The sequence below is a fragment of the Salvelinus fontinalis genome, chromosome 25 (assembly GCF_029448725.1).
Source record: "Salvelinus fontinalis isolate EN_2023a chromosome 25, ASM2944872v1, whole genome shotgun sequence".
Taxonomy (NCBI): domain Eukaryota; kingdom Metazoa; phylum Chordata; class Actinopteri; order Salmoniformes; family Salmonidae; genus Salvelinus; species Salvelinus fontinalis.
In genome coordinates this window covers 38079024-38099937 of record NC_074689.1, presented here as the reverse complement: position 1 = coordinate 38099937, position 20914 = coordinate 38079024, and the positions used below count along the sequence as shown (strand labels likewise).

The window sequence follows — 20914 nt, the reverse complement described above, 5'->3', positions numbered from 1 at the left end:
TTTTTACCCCCCCCAAAAAAATCTGACCTGCCTAATTCTCAATTGAAACATAGTTGGTGTGTTTAATAGGCTAAATTACACACTCGGTTAACATTTGACCCAAAAGGGATCTGTCTTGTAATTTGTAGTGTATGACATTTCAGATTTACAGATAATATTTTTAAGTAGTTTGGATGAACTACTTTTTCAAAGTAACTTTAATTAAGTCAACTATATTTGTCTTAGGGGTAGCTTCAATTCTTTCAGTGTGAAGTAATTGGTAGTTTGGTAAACTATCATTTCAGAGTAGCTTTCCCCAACACCGTTTCTCAATAGCATCATAGACTGGTGTTTACTAAAGAATGGTGTTTATTATAGAATGGTGTTTACTATAGAATGGTGTTTACTATGGAATGGTGTTTACTATAGAATGGTGTTTACTATAGAATGGTGTTTACTATAGAATGGTGTTTACTATAGAATGGTGTTTATATAGAATGGTGTTTACTATAGAATGGTGTTTACTATAGAATGGTGTTTACTATGAAATGGTGTTTACTATGGAATGGTGTTTACTATAGAATGGTGTTTACTATGGAATGGTGTTTACTATAGACTGGTGTTTACTATAGACTGGTGTTTACTATAGAATGGTGTTTACTATAGAATTGTGTTTACTATGGAATGGTGTTTACTATAGAATGGTGTTTACTATGGAATGGTGTTTACTATAGAATGGTGTTTACTATGGAATGGTGTTTACTATGGAATGGTGTTTACTATAGAATGGTGTTTACTATGGAATGGTGTTTACTATAGAATGGTGTTTACTATAGACTGGTGTTTACTATAGAATGGTGTTTACTATAGAATGGTGTTTACTATAGAATGGTGTTTACTATAGACTGGTGTTTACTATAGACTGGTGTTTATTATAGAATGATGTTTACTATAGAATGGTGTTTACTATAGAATGGTGTTTACTATAGAATGGTGTTTACTATGGAATGGTGTTTACTATAGAATGGTGTTTACTATAGACTGGTGTTTACTATAGAATGGTGTTTACTATAGAATGGTGTTTACTATAGACTGGTGTTTACTATAGAATGGTGTTTACTATAGAATGGTGTTTACTATAGAATGGTGTTTACTATGGAATGGTGTTTACTATAGAATGGTGTTTATTATAGACTGGTGTTTACTATAGACTGGTGTTTACTATAGACTGGTGTTTACTATGGAATGGTGTTTACTATGGAATGGTGTTTACTATAGAATGGTGTTTACTATCAAAGTCCAACTAAAACCGTTATTCAATCTGATCCCGCTATGTCCCCGCACTTGCCGAGACCACCTTCATGTTTAACACTGCGTACGTCGGCTCAATCAAAAAACAAACTTTAAATATCAAGTGCGCTTTAAAACGTGGATCTACTGTTGATTGGATTGAATCACGGTTTAAATGATACTAAGAAATCAGGTCAGCTTAGATTAAAAATAAGCCAAGGGACACACACACACCACATAATAATCTGAAATCACTTTATTAATTTAAGTTAGGTACAGACACTAAACATAGGAACCACATCTGCTCGACTAAAGAGCAGTCTTTCAGAAAGAAGAGGAATATGTCATACTGTCAAACGAATGGCAAACGAAGAGGTAGAGAATTTAGGCTCATCACCGTAGCTGGAGGAATGAGGCCTATTGGAATGTAGTTGTAATACAATACATAACTCTGCAGTTGTGTTCTTCCCTAAAGTAGATCAAATATATAAACAAATAGCAAATACAGTGGAGACTAGGGTTGCAAAATTACAGTACATTTTCCCAAATTCCCAGAAATCCTGGTTGGAGGATATCCTGCTTCCCCCCCCATATCTTGATTCCTGGTACCTTTTAACCAAAATTTATAGAAAAATCTGGGAATTTTAGGAAAGTTACTGGAAATGTGCAACCCTAGTGAAAAATCATTTCCATGGAGGGAATTGTGGGTAATGTATTACTGTACTCATAACAGCTCAACCAACGTTTACATTTTCACCTTCACTGGACGCAAGTAGTGGACGACGAGAGAGAGAGACTAATGGATGTAGTGGACGACGAGAGAGAGACTAATGAATGTAGTGGACGACGAGAGAGAGAGACTAATGAATGTAGTAGAGGACGATAGAGAGACTAATGAATGTAGTAGAGAACGATAGAGAGACTAATGAATGTAGTGGAGGACGATAGAGAGACTAATGAATGTAGTGGAGGACGATAGAGAGACTAATGAATGTAGTAGAGGACGATAGAGAGACTAATGAATGTAGTGGAGGACGATAGAGAGACTAATGAATGTAGTGGAGGACGATAGAGAGACTAATGAATGTAGTGGAGGACGATAGAGAGACTAATGAATGTAGTGGAGGACGATAGAGAGACTAATGAATGTAGTGGAGGACAATAGAGAGACTAATGAATGTAGTGGAGGACGATAGAGAGACTAATGAACGTAGTGGAGGACGATAGAGAGACTAATGAATGTAGTGGAGGACGATAGAGAGACTAATGAACGTAGTGGAGGACGATAGAGAGACTAATGAATGTAGTGGAGGACGATAGAGAGACTAATGGACGTAGTGGAGGACGATAGAGAGACTAATGAATGTAGTGGAGGACGATAGAGAGACTAATGAACGTAGTGGAGGACAATAGAGAGACTAATGAATGTAGTGGAGGACGATAGAGAGACTAATGAATGTAGTGGAGGACGATAGAGAGACTAATGAATGTAGTGGAGGACGATAGAGAGACTAATGAATGTAGTGGAGGACGATAGAGAGACTAATGAATGTAGTGGAGGACGATAGAGAGACTAATGAATGTAGTGGAGGACGATAGAGAGACTAATGAATGTAGTGGAGGACGATAGAGAGACTAATGAACGTAGTGGAGGACGATAGAGAGACTAATGAACGTAGTGGAGAACGATAGAGAGACTAATGAACGTAGTGGAGGACGATAGAGAGACTAATGAACGTAGTGGACGACGAGAGAGAGACTAATGAACGTAGTGGAGGACGAGAGAGAGACTAATGAACGTAGTGGAGGACGATAGAGAGACTAATGAACGTAGTGGAGGACGATAGAGAGACTAATGAATGTAGTGGAGGACGATAGAGAGACTAATGAATGTAGTGGAGGACGATAGAGAGACTAATGAACGTAGTGGAGGACGATAGAGAGACTAATGAATGTAGTGGAGGACGATAGAGAGACTAATGAACGTAGTGGAGGACGATAGAGAGACTAATGAACGTAGTGGAGGACGATAGAGAGACTAATGAACGTAGTGGAGGACGATAGAGAGACTAATGAACGTAGTGGAGGACGATAGAGAGACTAATGAATGTAGTGGAGGACGATAGAGAGACTAATGAATGTAGTGGAGGACGATAGAGAGACTAATGAACGTAGTGGAGAACGATAGAGAGACCAATGAACGTAGTGGAGGACGATAGAGAGACTAATGAACGTAGTGGAGGACGATAGAGAGAGAAAGACTACTGGATGTCTGAACTAAGATGCGAAAACAGTAGAGTTTCTAGATCAGCTAGCTACACAGTTCCTCCACGCATAAATCATTCACTGGTAGATTTGTATTTTACTAGGCAAGTCAGTTAAGAACAAATTCTTATTTTCAATAACAGCGGGTTAACTGCCTTGTTCAGGGGGCAGAACGACAGATTTGTACTTTGTCAACTCGGGGAATTGGAACTTGCAACCTTTCGGTTACGAGTCCAACAGCTCTAACCACTAGGCTACCCTGCCGCCCCATAAATAAAAAGGCCTCGTCATTGGTTGGACTGGAAGTATGTCTTATAGAGAAAGTGATAGAAGACAGTAGTAATCAATCAATCAGTACTCATATCAGAGTTCAGAAGGGTATTGAGCCTTCAGGCTGATTGACCTCATCAGTTCAACGATAGGAACTAGGGTTGCAAAATTCCAGTATCTTTCCACAGGTTGAAGTTTGTCATGAATCTTGCCCTGGAGGCAGAACTGGGCCATTTCTGTTAGATGGGGTAAGGTTAGCGTTTTTCACCATAAATCTTGCCCTGAAGGCAGAACTGGGCCATTTCTGTTAGATGGGGTAAGGTTAGCGTTTTTCACCATGAATCTTGCCCTGAAGGCAGAACTGAGCCATTTCTGTTAGATTGGGGAAGGTTAGCGTTTTTCACCATGAATCTTGCCCTGGAGGCAGAACTGAGCCATTTCTGTTAGATGGGGGAAGGTTAGCGTTTTTCACCATGAATCTTGCCCTGAAGGCAGAACTGGGCCATTTCTGTTAGATGGGGTAAGGTTAGCGTTTTTCACCATGAATCTTGCCCTGGAGGCAGAACTGAGCCATTTCTGTTAGATGGGGGAAGGTTAGCGTTTTTTCACCATGAATATTGCCCTGGAGGCAGAACTGCACAGTGGTCACTATCTGGCATAGCCACAAAATCAGATTTGAACCCTAACTTCAAATTAAGACCAAAAAGCACATTTGTTTTTATGAATGTTTACAATATAACCAATTTTGACTTTGCAGCTGGCCCATCTAGCGGAAATTGCTCAGTTCTGCCTCCAGGACAAGACTCATCCCAATAAACGTCAACTAGATGGGTGAGCTGCAAAGTCAAAATTTGCTATATTGTAAAAATTCCTGAAAACAAAAAAAAGCGTGCTTTTTGATCTAATTTAAGGTTAGGCATTAGGGTTATCAGTGTGGCTAAGGTAAAAATAAATAAAAAATAGACTAGATTTCATGACTTTGCGGCAGATTCATGACATAAAAACCTGTGATTCCAGGAATCTTTCAACCAGGATTTCTGTAAAACCAGGAAATTTAGCAAAATTTGTATAATTCTTTTTTTTTTTACCAGAATTTGTCAACCCTAAGTTGAACTCAGACAGGACGATTCATCCAATGGACTTGGTTGAATTCACACAACCCTTATATTTACATTACATCTGGATGTTCTGAAATGTGTCACCCGATTGGATAAGCCTCAGGTAAGCCAGCCAATATGTTATCTAAGATTCCAATATTTTGTACCACTATTCTCGCAGGAGGTAAAAAGAGTATACAGCTGGGAAACTGAATAGAAACATAATCTAGAAGAAAAATACAAAATAACACGATCTACAATTCAATGATTTCCTGTTTTGGATTTTCCATGGTGACCAAAAACAAGTAAAAAAGTGAATACAGAAACGGAATGTTGTGATCTCAGGACAACGTTAAAAGGAACAGTTTGAAATAAATGGAATCATCGGAATATCTTCAAGAGATCTGCGGAATTAAAATACATAAACAAAGGCAAGCTAAGATCGCTACAGTATGATTGGATAACCATTTGGAGCATCACGTTGTGATTGGTTAGACTGAGCCTCGGTGGGTTGCTGGGTAGTGTATTTCTGGAAAATGCCATGTTGAACCGTTGTTTCGACAGAGAGACTTGGTCATATAGAGAGAGTCAGTATTACAGTGCATGTCTACAAATTAAAACAACTAAAAGTGACAAGATTTTACTGTACAGTAACATACTGTATATTTTCCACCAAGACGCTACATAAAAAGCTGGTGACTACATTATGTAAATAGTTAATTATTGAATACCTTTTTTTTATCATATGATTTAAAAAAAAAAAAAACTATTGACACAGTATATAGATAATTGGTTTCTTTAAACAAACGAATCCGTTGTGTAGTACACAGCTGGCATTGTTCCAGAGGAACGATATGGTCAACCTTTGTATCTGTTCAATGCAAGTGCACCAGTCTAGATTCAGTCTTATTTCTCTTCATCCATGCACCCTCAGTGGTCTATCCTGGTGCCTCCAGGTCATGTGCCCCGCCCGGTCCCGACAGCGCCACCCCACCCCTTAGATGTCCTCCTTAGCCTCGTTGTTGTTCATCAGCTCCTTCCTCTGGGCTAGGAAGGGATACATACACTTATCAGCACCCAGGAACCTGTACATACACACGATGGCCTCGAAGGGCAGGATGCTGGAGAGAGAGAGAGAACAGAGGTCAGAGTTTAGATTCACACAGTTAATTCACAACACAGAGAGAGAGAGACAGAGAGAGAGAGAGAGAGAGAGAGAGAGAGAGAGAGAGAGAGAGAGAGAGAGAGAGACAGAGAGACAGAGAGACAGAGAGACAGAGAGACAGAGAGACAGAGAGAGAGAATCAGTTCATTCGTAGAAAGAAGGACTGACCTTTTCATGATGTTGACCATATATACGATACGTGGCGTGCAGATCATAGCCTGATCGGTGAGAATGGCCCTCATAGACTGTGTTACGCAGAACTCTGGCTTCAGGGGAGGCAGGAAGGGCTCAATCTCTTTCCTGTACAGACAGGAAGTGACATAAGTTGGAGACAAGGCGAACACGGACCGATCAGAATACACACTCACACAGGGAAAGATATCCAGGGGGCTATTCGGTGGCTCGCAACCAACAGTGTTAAGGCTGTAAACAGACAATCATGTCTGACCATTTCTTTCTCGACAAGCTCCTAGAACAGGGCAGCACACACACACACACACACAGTGGGGGGGGGGGGGCATTGAAACTGAGGAGGGGAACAGTATCCAGAGTGCACCTGTTTAGCAGAGGGAGGGGATTCCTTGTGAAAGTGGAGCTCTGTAAAGCATTCATTGTTTAGGTGAAACACTGAGATTAAAACAGACAGGTCCGGACACTAATCAACAGACAGGTCCGGACACTAATCAACAGACAGGTCCGGGCACTAATCAACAGACAGGTCCGGGCACTAATCAACAGACAGGTCCGGACACTAATCAACAGACAGGTCCGGACACTAATCAACAGACAGGTCCGGGCACTAATCAACAGACAGGTCCGGGCACTAATCAACAGACAGGTCCGGGCACTAATCAACAGACAGGTCCGGACACTAATCAACAGACAGGTCCGGACACTAATCAACAGACAGGTCCGGACACTAATCAACAGACAGGTCCGGACACTAATCAACAGACAGGTCCGGGCACTAATCAACAGACAGGTCCGGGCACTAATCAACAGACAGGTCCGGACACTAATCAACAGACAGGTCCGGGCACTAATCAACAGACAGGTCCGGGCACTAATCAACAGACAGGTCCGGGCACTAATCAACAGACAGGTCCGGACACTAATCAACAGACAGGTCCGGGCACTAATCAACAGACAGGTCCGGACACTAATCAACAGACAGGTCCGGGCACTAATCAACAGACAGGTCCGGGCACTAATCAACAGACAGGTCCTGGCACTAATCAACAGACAGGTCCGGGCACTAATCAACAGACAGGTCCGGACACTAATCAACAGACAGGTCCGGGCACTAATCAACAGACAGGTCCGGGCACTAATCAACAGACAGGTCCGGGCACTAATCAACAGACAGGTCCGGACACTAATCAACAGACAGGTCCGGGCACTAATCAACAGACAGGTCCGGGCACTAATCAACAGACAGGTCCGGGCACTAATCAACAGACAGGTCCGGGCACTAATCAACAGACAGGTCCGGGCACTAATCAACAGACAGGTCCGGGCACTAATCAACAGACAGGTCCGGGCACTAATCAACAGACAGGTCCGGGCACTAATCAACAGACAGGTCCGGGCACTAATCAACAGACAGGTCCGGACACTAATCAACAGACAGGTCCGGGCACTAATCAACGCAGTAGAACAGTGCAGTACATCACTAAACTAAGGGCATCTCTCTCGCTGTACAGTCCCATTACTGCACTGTAGATTCCCTGGTGCATTTGATCTAATTATTAACCTCAAAGTATATTTATAACGAAGCATGTTAGATTGATTGGTTGATGGATTGAAAATATATGATGGATCACGTCTGTCCGATTGATTGATTGATTGATTGATTGATTGATTGATTGATTGTCTCACCTTATCCTGCAGCCTTTGAACATGCCCGTGTCCACCAGGTAGGGACACACCAGCGTCATCTTAATGCCGTCCTTATCCGAAGCCTTGATCTCGTGGCTCAGCGACTCGTGGAAGCCGATGGCCCCAAACTTACTGGCGCAGTAGTCCTATAGGGGTTATGAAGAGGTGTCCCTGTTAAATCCTGTGTAGCTATCACAACCGTAGAATTACACGGAATAGAACGGGCGTCACCATTTTGGTCAATGACGCCATAACGAGTGGACTGGCGGCCATTCTGACTGTCCATATGGGTTTACTAGTCAAATTGTCAAGGTCAGAGGTTTCCGAGTCTGTTCTATTCATTCTCTCTCTATGGACACAACAGGTACCCCCTTTAACACCCTGCAGCAACAGCTTGGCTTCCGTTGTGGCGATCGTGCTGCAAGTGGTTGTCTGGCTAGGTTCTTCCAACCGGGCCCAAACTGGTTGATTCAACGTTGTTTCCATGTCCTTTCAACCCCCCCCTCCCCCCCCGACGCCGTTGAATCAACATGGAAAACAGATTGGCTTTGAATTTTTTTCCTTTTTAAAAAAAAAAATCGGTTTATATATTTTAGTAATTATTTCACCCAACTTTTAAACCTAAATCCAATAACATGGTGACATTTGCTGATTTCACGTTAGTTGACCAACACAACCAGATGTACATCAAAACTAGACGTTGAACTGACGTCCGTACCCAGCGGGTTATAGCTCCACAGGTCCCTCTGCTTCTAAACAGAGTGTATTTAACTGCTACACCTGACCGCACTGCAGTAATGACAGAACGTGATCACCGTCTCCCTCGCAGGCCGGATTCTACTTCCTGTTAGCTACACAGATACGTCCCAAAAAGGGTGCCCTAGTCCCTATATAGTGCACTACTTTTGACCAGAGACCTATTGGACTCCCTATGAGGCCCTAGTGAAAAGTAGTGCACTATATAGGAAATATAATGGCATTTGAAAACACACCACAAAAACCCTCCCCACTCCTCCAAACCTCTACAGTCCTCCTTTCTACAGTTTCATTAGCATTCTTTTGCCCTTCATCAGACAGACCAGCGTTGGGTTAGGGTATGGGCCCTGCAGGCGCTAGGCTGGGAGAGTTTGATGTGGTTCAACCAGGAACTAATCTTTTAAAAAACAAAACAGCTTGGGCCAACACAGATGCGTTGTGGAGAAACACAGAGAGGATATGGGAGATGTGACTGTGCCCACGTGACAAGCCTGGCAGACTATGGCTCCTAAATAAATACTCCCTCCATGCCACAAAAAGCACGTTCAAGATATTTCTAGGAAGTATAATAGGGGTAGCAAGAACCTGGATGGTGTTCCAGTCCCTTTTGAAGAGAGACTTAATCATTAAGGACGAGAACCTGGACTGTGTTCCAGTCCCTTTTGAAGAGAGACTTAATCATTAAGGACGAGAACCTGGACTGTATTCCAGTCCCCTTTTGTAGAGAGACTTAATCATTAAGGACGAGAACCTGGACTGTGTTCCAGTCCCTTTGTAGAAAAACTAAATAATTAAGAATGAGTGCCAGGGCCTCCCGGGTGGCGCAGTGGTCTAGGGCACTGCATCGCAGTGCTAACTGCGCCACCAGAGTCTCTGGGTTCGCGCCCAGGCTCTGTCGCAGCCGGCCGCACCCGGGAGGTCCGTGGGGCGACGCACAATTGGCATAGCGTCGTCCGGGGTAGGGAGGGTTTGGCCGGTAGGGATATCCTTGTCTCATCGCGCTCCAGCGACTCCTGTGGCGGGCCGGGCGCAGTGCGCGCTAACCAAGGGGGCCAGGTGCACGGTGTTTCCTCCGACACATTGGTGCGGCTGGCTTCCGGGTTGGAGGCGCGCTGTGTTAAGAAGCAGTACGGCTGGTTGGGTTGTGCTTCGGAGGACGCATGGCTTTCGACCTTCGTCTCTCCCGAGCCAGTACGGGAGTTGTAGCGATGAGACAAGGTAGTAATTACTAGCGATTGGATACCACGAAAATTGGGGAGAAAATGGGATGAAAAAAAAAAAAAAAAAAAATAAAAGAATGAGTGCCAGCCCACGCATTACAAAGAGGGAGTCCATGTGTTCTAGAATATTAAACACCATTCTAGAAGGCTTCTCTGGAACACGTCACAGAGTGACGGCTACAGCCTCTTCTTATTGTCCCCAGGACAAATGACCACAGAAAATCCTTTTAACACTGACTCAGATAACACACAAAAAGAAAACGGTGAGGGGCCTGGATGAAAGAGAACCAGAAAATGTAAAAAAAAAAATATATATATTAAAAAAAAAGCGAAAACAAAATCACCTCCATTTACAGTGAATTGACGTGATTACTGAGAGAGCTGCGATGGTTTCACAAAGAGCCTGATGAAGATGTCTCTCTCCCGCAGAGACCTGTCAGCTTGTTCTTCACTCAGAGCCAAGGGCTCTATGGGGGCCCGCCCACACCCCCCCCAGCTACAGACAGAGGGCCCCGTAACAGGCCCCCCACACCCCCCCAGCTACAGACAGAGGGCCCCGTAACAGGCCCCCCAGACCCCCCCAGCTACAGACAGAGGGCCCTGTAACAGGCTCATCTGTTACTTTATTTTCCAGCGGTGGGAGGGGGGGATGCTACGAGAAAGGCAAATCTCCCTGTGTGAGGGTCAGTGTGAGTGAGGGTGAGGGTCAGTGTGTGTGTGTGTCTGTGTGTCTGTGTGTCTGTGTGTCTGTGTGTGTGTGAGCAGTTGCGCATGTAATTGAATCTGCTCGCCAAACTGTGCTAGCTAGGATACGGAGTGTCCAAAGTGTGTTTTCCACCCGGGTTCCTGGTTGTGTCGACTAGAGCGATACTGTAGATGCAACTGCCACTATATAGTATCCCTAACTGCAGAGAGTGTGTCTCCATCATGTGTAGTAACTCACCTCCACGCCAGCTGTGCTGAATAGCCCCAGAGAGCTGGCAACCGTCACAATGTGACCGTGGTTCAGCTCCAACATCTTGGGAAGGAATGCCTTGGTGGTCTGCAGCAAGGAGAGGGGAGGGGGAAGAGGAGAGGGGAGGAGGAAGAGGAGAGGGGAGGAGGGAGAGGGGAGGGGGAAGAGGAGAGGGGAGGAGGGAGAGGGAGAGGGAGAGGGGAAGGGGAGAGGGGAGATGGGAGGGGGAAGAGGAGAGGGGAGGAGGGAGAGGGAGAGGGAAGAGGGAGAGGGGAAGGTTAGTTTACTGGTGCAGTTTGTCTCTGCCAAAGCCCTTTGATCCTCACCCTCTCTCTCTCTCCCCATGGTGATCAGAGAAAGAGAGAGACTTTTTGAATTGACTTTCATAAAACAGGCAGAGTGATGTCACTAGAGCTGTAACTTAGTGAGTTTGGGTATTAACGGCTTCCCTGTGAATTTAATGTAGAGAGAGACAGATATTCAACGACAAGGAGAGAGAGGAAAACAGGAGAAAAGAGAGAAACACACCCACAGAGGAGAGAGACACAGATCACACACCCACAGAGGAGAGAGACACAGATCACACACCCACAGAGAGAGACACACAGATCACACACCCACAGAGAGAGACACACAGATCACACACCCACAGAGAGAGACACACAGATCACACACCCACAGAGAGAGACACACAGATCACACACCCACAGAGAGATATACAGATCACACACCCACAGAGAGATATACAGATCACACACCCACAGAGGAGAGAGATATACAGATCACACACCCACAGAGAGAGAGACACAGGTCACACACCCACAGAGGAGAGAGATACAGGTCACACACCCACAGAGAGAGAGAGAGAGAGAGAGAGAGAGAGAGAGAGAGAGAGAGAGAGAGAGAGAGAGAGAGAGAGAGAGAGAGAGAGAGAGAGAGAGAGAGAGAGAGAGAGAGAGAGAGAGAGAGAGAGAGAGAGAGAGACAGAGAGAGAGACACACAGGTCACACACCCACAGAGGAGAGAGAGAGAGAGAGAGAGAGAGAGAGAGACAAGAGAAGAGAGATGGTTTACTGTACGAGTCTGTTCTTTTCCCACACAGATCCAGTACCCAATGCCGTGCCCAGCTTTAAAAACCTCGCTGACAGAACCAATCACAGCCCCCCCCCCCCCCGTTCACTCACCAAGGACCACAATGCAATTCAACCTCTGTCCAACGCTCTGCAGCGGTCCGGGGGAACAATACTCAGAGCGATAGGGGACAGAGAGTGAACAGACTATTGCCACGTCAAGGTCTCAGTAGGTACAGAAGCTAATTCAATGACAGTCAGTGAGGTGCTGTGATGTGGGATTAAGTTGCCCCCTAGAAGCTGATCTCAGGTCAGTTTTCCGAGACTTCCCTCTAACGTCTAAGGTTAGGATTTAAGGATTAAACTGATCCTAGATCTGTGCCTGGGAGGCCGAGTCTCAAATAGCATCCTATTTCATTCATAGCGCAACGGGCCCTGCTCAACAGTAGTGCACTATATATAGGGAATAGGGTGCCATAGGGCCCTGCTCAACAGTAGTGCACTATATATAGGGAATAGGGTGCCATAGGGCCCTGCTCAACAGTAGTGCACTATATATAGGGAATAGGGTGCCATAGGGCCCTGCTCAACAGTAGTGCACTATATATAGGGAATAGGGTGCCATAAAGCCCTGGTCAACAGTAGTGCACTATATATAGGGAATAGGGTGCCATAGGGCCCTGCTCAACAGTAGTGCACTATATATAGGGAATAGGGTGCCACAGGGCCCTGCTCAACAGTAGTGCACTATATATATATATATATATATATATAGTAAACACTTCACTTCATCTAATGTTGACCAATAACCATCGTGGGACGTAGATTATTTTGTAATTTGTTTTACAAAAACGTCATAATATGCACAAACTGTTCCGGATGGGGAGGCATGCGGACGCCTTAACGACTTCAATTAGACCCGAGGTGTCGGCGTCGAGGAGGACCTACCTTCACTCATTACCATCTCTACAAGTACTGGTGATATAAATGGGCGTAGAACTCAAAATCACAGAAGAAGAAGACAATATACTATTATATTGTGCTTTTAACACATACTAGAAAGAGAATGTATTACGGTATAATATTGAATGCTGATCATTCAACGTTTCAAATTGCACTTATCCCCATTACCCTCAAATATATATATATATTTTTTTTCAATCACTAAGAACCTTGTCGGGTATTCTCCATGTTGCAGCACTTGGTGACCACAGCCTGGAAAGAGGAAGAATATACCCAGTTCTAAACTCTGATGGAAGGCAGTTCACAGAGTCAGAGAGAGATGGAGATGGAGAGAGAGAGAGAGAGAGAGAGAGAGAGAGAGAGAGAGAGAGAGATGGAGAGAGACACCATTGTAAATACAACCCATATTTATGCTTACTTATTTTAACTTGTGTGCTTTAACCATTTGTACATTGTTACAACACTGTATATATTTAATATGACACTCGTAATGTCTTTATTGTTTTGAAACTTCTGTATGTGTAATGTTTACTGTTAATTCGTTTTGTTTGTTTCACTTTTGTGTATTGTCTACCTCATTTGCTTTGGCAATGTTAACACATGTTTCCCATGCCAATAAAGCCCCTTGAATTGAATTGAATTGAGAGAGAGAGAGATGGAGAGAGAGAGCGAGAGTAAGAGAGAGAGAGACAGAGAGAGAGAACGAGAGAGAGAAGGAGAGTAAGAGAGAGAGAGAGATAGAGAGAGGTGGAGAGAGAGAGAAGGAGAGTAAGAGAGAGAGAGAGAGAGAGAGAAGGAGAGAAGGAGAGAGACAGAGAGAGAGAGAAGGAGAGTAAGAGAGAGAGAGACAGAAGGAGAGAGAGACAGAGAGAAGGAGAGAGAGACAGACAGAATGAGAAGGAGAGTAAGAGAGAGAGAGGAGAGTAAGAGAGAAAGAGAGAGGCTGAGAAAGATTGAGCAGGAGAGACTGAGTGAGTGATTTAGTGAGTATTTGAATGAGTGGTACCAGGCCGTTCAGCTATGAGGAGGAACCACACCTCATTAAAAATGTGATTCTGAGAGACAGAGAGAATGAGAGAGAGACTGAGTGAGTGATTTAGTGAGAGACTGAGTGAGTGATTTAGTGAGTGATTGAATGAGTGGTACCAGGCCGTTCAGCTATGAGGAGGAACCACACCTCATTAAAAATGTGATTCTGAGAGAGAGAGAGAAGGAGAGACTGAGTGAGTGATTTAGTGAGAGACTGAGTGAGTGATTTAGTGAGTGATTTAGTGAGTATTTGAATGAGTGGTACCAGGCCGTTCAGCTATGAGGAGGAACCACACCTCATTAAAAATGTGATTCTGAGAGACAGAGAGAAGGAGAGAGAGACAGAGAGTAGGAGAGAGGCTGAGTGAGTGATTTAGTGAGTGATTGAGTGAGTGATTTAGTGAGTATTTGAATGAGTGGTACCAGGCCGTTCAGCTATGAGGAGGAACCACACCTCATTAAAAATGTGATTCTGAGAGACAGAGAGAAGGAGAGACTGAGTGAGTGATTTAGTGAGTGATTTAGTGAGTGATACCAGGCCGTTCAGCTATGAGGAGGAACCACACCTCATTAAAAATGTGATTCTGAGAGACAGAGAGAAGGAGAGAGACAGAGAGAATGAGAGAGGCTGAGTGAGTGATTTAGTGAGTGATTTAGTGAGTGATTGAATGAGTGATTTAGTGAGTATTTGAGTGAGTGGTACCAGGCCGTTCAGCTATGAGGAGGAACCACACCTCATTAAAAATGTGATTCTGAGAGACAGAGAGAAGGAGAGACTGAGTGAGTGATTTAGTGAGTGATTGAATGAGTGATTTAGTGAGTGATTGAGTGAGTGGTACCAGGCCGTTCAGCTATGAGGAGGAACCACACCTCATTAAAAATGTGATTCTGAGAGACAGAGAGAAGGAGAGACTGAGTGAGTGATTTAGTGAGTGATTTAGTGAGTGATACCAGGCCGTTCAGCTATGAGGAGGAACCACACCTCATTAAAAATGTGATTCTGAGAGACAGAGAGAAGGAGAGAGACAGAGAGAATGAGAGAGGCTGAGTGAGTGATTTAGTGAGTGATTGAATGAGTGATTTAGTGAGTATTTGAGTGAGTGGTACCAGGCCGTTCAGCTATGAGGAGGAACCACACCTCATTAAAAATGTGATTCTGAGAGACAGAGAGAAGGAGAGACTGAGTGAGTGATTTAGTGAGTGATTGAGTGAGTGATTTAGTGAGTATTTGAATGAGTGGTACCAGGCCGTTCAGCTTTGAGGAGGAACCACACCTCATTAAAAATGTGATTCTGAGAGACAGAGAGAAGGAGAGACTGAGTGAGTGATTTAGTGAGTGATTGAGTGAGTGATTGAGTGAGTGATTGAGTGAGTGGTACCAGGCCGTTCAGCTATGAGGAGGAACCACACCTCATTAAAAATGTGATTCTGAGAGACAGAGAGAAGGAGAGACTGAGTGAGTGATTTAGTGAGTGATTGAATGAGTGGTACCAGGCCGTTCAGCTATGAGGACATTAACTTTTTCAAGACATTAAAATCTGAAATTGCTGCAATATTCACATTGAGTGATGTTGGGTGGGGGGGGGGGGGGGGGTGGACTCAAGGAATAGCAGGACTAGGCAAAGAGTGGAGACAGGCGTCTCCGTGCCAAGATGGCGGTGAGTGAGTAGGGCTATGCGTGCAAATGGAGCATTAGCGGGGAGATGCTTATACCTGGTCCAGCAAACTCAACCCCAGGACCCACTCCCACATCCGGGGGGAAGGAAGGGTCCTTTTTGATTTGGTCCAGCAGTACAATGACTGGGCCTACCTGTCATCAGGACAGGAAAATAAGACATGACTGGTAAACTCATTTTGAAAAAGATCTGGCTTTCAAGACAGAACTGTGAGGTCAGAGATGTAAGTTAGACGAGCTGACGTGAGGTCATCCTGAGTTGACTGTCATTGATAGTTCCAAGACTTCGGATTTGATATCTAGTTAGGTTAAATGTGCATGAAGGAAAACCCTCCTGGCTCTACGTATAGCAGGCAAAACAGAGACCACTCTCCGCCCAAACCTCCCAGCCCTCCCATGATGCCCTGCTTCTCAGGAGTGTCGGCCGCGACCTCCATCGACCTCTGACACGAAACGTGTGAAAGCGACCAGGGGCTCATGTCTTACATCAGAGAGGTCCGTAATTGGGCCTCAACGCTCTCAGTTCTGCTTAATTACCCCCACCAACAGAGCCACTCGGCCTCCCGGGCCCCTTTGGGGGGGGGGGGGGTCCTGCCCGCTGCCTGCCTCTAATTGCTGCATACCCCTAAGACAATCTTGCCCACACAAAGCTGCTCGCAGCTGGGGTGTCAGAGTGCATTAGTGCTAGCGCCTGGCCAACAGGAATATGAACAAATGCTAGAGAAAGGCCAGATGGTCGTTTAATTAGAAGGACCAACCTTAACCCGGAGGCTGGAGACAGAACCACAATGTCCTTGGTCAAAGAAAAGACCCATAAGGACATTTTGTTTTGATTGCTGTATTGATTGAGGCTCGAGAAAGTGGAGGGTTTGTGTAGTCATAGCGACAGAGGCGTATTCCTAAAGTAGGAGAAGGACACAGTCAGGTGTGTCTATATAGTGTGGGATCATGGGATGAGAATGATTCAAACGGTCATCCAAAAAGGGAATCATCCTTAATTTGCTTCATTATGAAATCATGTATGCATAGAAAACCCATAAAACCCTTAATAGTGCTATAGTCAATTCTCTTTCCCTGAAACTCCACTACAAATACCTCAAGGCAACTTCCCTTCCAGCACAGACTTCCTGAATAGGACACCAGTACTCTCCCCTTCCTGAATAGGACACCAGTACTCTCCCCTTCCTGAATAGGACACCAGTACTCTCCCCTTCCTGAATAGGACACCAGTACTCTCCCCTTCCTGAATAGGACACCAGTACTCTCCCCTTCCTGAATAGGACACCAGTACTCTCCCCTTCCTGAATAGGACACCAGTACTCTCTCCTTCCTGAATAGGACACCAGTACTCTCCCCTTCCTGAATAGGACACCAGTACTCTCTCCTTCCTGAATAGGACACCAGTACTCTCCCCTTCCTGAATATGACGCCAGTACTCTCCCCTTCCTGAATAGGACACCAGTACTCTCCCCTTCCTGAATAGGACACCAGTACTCTCCCCTTCCTGAATAGGACACCAGTACTCTCCCCTTCCTGAATAGGACACCAGTACTCTCTCTTTCCTGAATAGGACACCAGTACTCTCCCCTTCCTGAATAGGACACCAGTACTCTCCCCTTCCTGAATAGGACACCAGTACTCTCCCCTTCCTGAATAGGACACCAGTACTCTCTCTTTCCTGAATAGGACACCAGTACTCTCCCCTTCCTGAATATGACGCCAGTACTCTCCCCTTCCTGAATAGGACAACAGTGTTTAGCCAGCCAGCGTAGCCTAGCCTACCCCAGCCAGCGTAGCGTAGCACAGCCAGCCCAGCCTAGCCTACCCCAGCCAGCGTAGCGTAGCCCAGCCAGCGTAGCCCAGCCTAGCCCAGCCAGCCCAGCCTACCCCAGCCAGCGTAGCGTAGCCCAGCCAGCGTAGCCTAGCCTACCCCAGCCAACGTAGCGTAGCACAGCCAGCCCAGCCTAGCCTACCCCAGCCAGCGTAGCGTAGCCCAGCCAGCGTAGCCCAGCCTAGCCCAGCCAGCCCAGCCTACCCCAGCCAGCGTAGCGTAGCCCAGCCAGCGTAGCCTAGCCTACCCCAGCCAACGTAGCGTAGCACAGCCAGCCCAGCCTAGCCTACCCCAGCCAGCGTAGCGTAGCCCAGCCAGCGTAGCCCAGCCTAGCCTAGCCAGCCCAGCCTACCCCAGCCAGCGTAGCGTAGCCCAGCCAGCCTAGCCTACCCCAGCCAGCGTAGCGTAGCCCAGCCAGCCCAGCCTACCCCAGCCAGCGTAGCGTAGCCCAGCCAGCCCAGCGTAGCGTAGCCCAGCCAGCCCAGCCTAGCCTAGCCTAGCCTACCCCAGCCAGCCTAGCCAGCCCAGCCAGCCTACAGGTGCCCTGAGCCAAGGGGAGGGCTCATATAAAACCAGTCAAGTACGACCCTTCTGCCTGGCTGCCTCCTTTCTCCGGGCCGGGCAGGAATGCAGGGAGGGGAACTTGGCTCCTGTCGCTTGGCATCACGTCAAGCCCATTATCCTTAGACAATAAACCAATTGTCACATTAAGTGTTTCAGACAGGAGCTGACCATTAGCCTCTCGTCTAATCTAGCCTGGAGGAAGTGACGGCCTTCCTTTTCTTATCCCGCCCCTTTCTGGTTTCCCACCATGCCATTCTCCACGGAGCGTCCCACGACATGGGTACTGAGATAGGAGGGACACTGCATCACACACACACACACACACACACACACACACACACACACACACACACACACACACCTGTTGAATACCCTGATTAAGATAGTGTCAGTGACACTATCTATAGTTATTTTTCACTACTTAAACTTAATTCACAAGAAGAATGAATCAAGGCGGAAAACTCTGTACCTCCTCTCTGTACACCAGCCAGAACATTCCATATCCACTTACTCTGTGTGTGTGTGTGTGTGTGATTACTCCCATTTCCTTAACACTACCAGGCCAGCTGTTGAGTTATCAGGCATCATCAAGTCAATGAAGAAGTACCCCCCCCCCCCCCCCCCCCCCACAGCCCCACCCCTCCTCCTCCACCTCCTCTCCCTTCAACACAGGAAAGTGAAAGCGCCAGGGATCTGAGTCAGCGCCGGCTGATCCGTGACCGAATGGTCAGAGCTGGACCCGGTGACTCCCATCCTGGGCCGGGCCGTCTGAATCAGGCCTCGGGGATCACAGGAGCCACCAGGGGCCCAAGGAGGAGAGCACTGCGTGTTAACAGTCTGGCAGACTCATGCTTAGATAACCACCCACTTCCTGTTCACGTCACTATCGGAGCTGCATTCCCACAATAACACACAGGCAAACCCTCCTGCTCAGACACACTTTCAAGACATAGCCTCTCCTTCTCCCATCTGGATTTGCCCTTCCCCTTAGTCTCTCTCTCCAGTTTCTACACTCGGAGCGTTTCAGATGGAGTCAGAGCAGCGAACCACCTGCCAGGTCGCGTGGGATCGGAGAGGGGAGGAAGAGATGGGAAGGGGAGGAGATGAGAGGACGGTGCTGGTTGTGAGGCCAGTGAGAGAGAGACAGCGAGAGAGCCAACGAGAGGGAGACAGCGAGAGAGAGACAGCGAGAGAGAGAGAGACAGCGAGAGAGAGAGAGACAGCGAGAGAGAGAGAGAGTGAGAGAGAGAGAGACAGCGAGAGAGAGAGAGAGAGAGAGAGAGAGAGAGAGAGAGAGAGAGAGAGAGAGAGAGAGACAGAGAGAGAGACAGAGAGAGAGAAGGAGAGAGAGAGAGAGAGAGAGAGAGAGAGAGAGAGAGAGAGGAAGACTTCAAACTTCACTCTTAAAGGCCAGACTTGAGCGTTATTCAGAGTGCAGAGACGCAGAGATGTGTTGGCTGTCACAAAGGAGAGGCCAGACTATGTGCTTTAGGGGCAGCAGTTATCTGGTAATCATTCACAACTGTTACCCTGGGTGGGCCAAGCTACTGCCACCCTGCAGGATATTAGTTGGCTTTAATAATAAGCAAAATGTTAGACAAGTCGTAGAAAGAAAACATACAAAATGGAGGCTTCTGGAGAATTTCTTCATTGTTTTCCTCTTCAGAAAACATCCAACTTAGAATAGACAACAGACGGTTTATGACCAAAGCAGAGAGATGACAAGCTTGAGAAAGCAGCAGAGGAGCAAACTCCCACAATCCCTCTGTAAACTAAAACTGACAGGAACTGGACCTCTCTCCCGGATTTTAATCTGTTCTTTCTGGCAGTAGAAGAACCACTGAGTTTAAAGTTTTAAAAGCAACAAACTAGTTTTAACGTCCTACTCGACTAATATATATATATGACTAGCCCAAAATCACATTAGTGGTTAGTTGTTGTCTCATGGTATGGATGACTACAATATACCTGTAGCCTAGCAACCCAACACACAGGAAAATCTGTACCCTACCAGCCCAACACACAGGAGAATCTGTACCCTACCAGCCCAACACACAGGAGAATCTGTACCCTACCAACCCAACACACAGGAGAATCTGTACCCTACCAACCCAACACACAGGAGAATCTGTACCCTACCAGCCCAACACACAGGAGAATCTGTACCCTACCAACCCAACACACAGGAGAATCTGTACCCTACCAACCCAACACACAGGAGAATCTGTACCCTACCAGCCCAACACACAGGAGAATCTGTACCCTAGCAACCCAACACACAGGAGAATCTGTACCCTACCAGCCCAACCCACAGGAGAATCTGTACCCTACCAGCCCAACACACAGGAAAAGCGGTGTGTGATCGCTCCCTACATGCAGGTGGTCTACAGCAGCAGGGGTTTAGCACGCGTTCGTGTAAGAGAGGAGCTCCGCGTCCCACGCGACACCCTATCCCCTATGTAGTGCACTACTTTTGACGAGAGCCTTACGGGAAGAGCAGATAGAGAGCAGATAGAGAGCAGATAGAGAGCAGATAGAGAGCAGATAGAGAGCAGATAGAGAGCAGATAGAGAGCAGATAGAGAGCAGAAGGCCATTTGGTACTCAGTCGACAGGTCCCATGTTGGTCCAAGCTCTATTCATCCAGCCAGCATCTTTAATGAACCACATCCTCCATTCTGACATACTGGTCTGTCCATATTCATTAGGCCCTGCTTTCATCCCCCCCCCCCTCCCCTCCTCCCTCCCTCCCTCCCCTCGCTCCCCTCCCTTCCCTCGCCCCTCCCTCCCTCCCCTCCTCCCTCCCCTCGTCCCTCCCTCCCCTCGTCCCTCCCTCCCCTCGTCCCTCCCTCCTCCCTCCCCTCGTCCCTCCCTCCCCTCGTCCCTCCCTCCCTCCCCTCGTCCCTCC

The 20914-nt window shown here is 46.4% G+C and overlaps 1 protein-coding gene across 1 annotated transcript in view; it reads right to left on the bottom strand.

Moving 5' to 3' along the window:
- Window positions 1-1510: 1510 nt before the first annotated feature.
- LOC129823262 (retinol dehydrogenase 10-A) overlaps window positions 1511-20914 on the bottom strand; it is a 28130-nt gene continuing 8726 nt past the window's right edge. The window contains exons 3-6 of the mRNA XM_055882179.1: window positions 10864-10962; window positions 7945-8090; window positions 6235-6366; window positions 1511-6022 (exon numbers count right to left, since the gene is read on the bottom strand). Coding sequence (XP_055738154.1) covers window positions 5899-6022; window positions 6235-6366; window positions 7945-8090; window positions 10864-10962 — 501 coding nt within the window. The 3' untranslated portion in view covers window positions 1511-5898. The remainder of the gene's footprint in view (window positions 6023-6234; window positions 6367-7944; window positions 8091-10863; window positions 10963-20914) is intronic.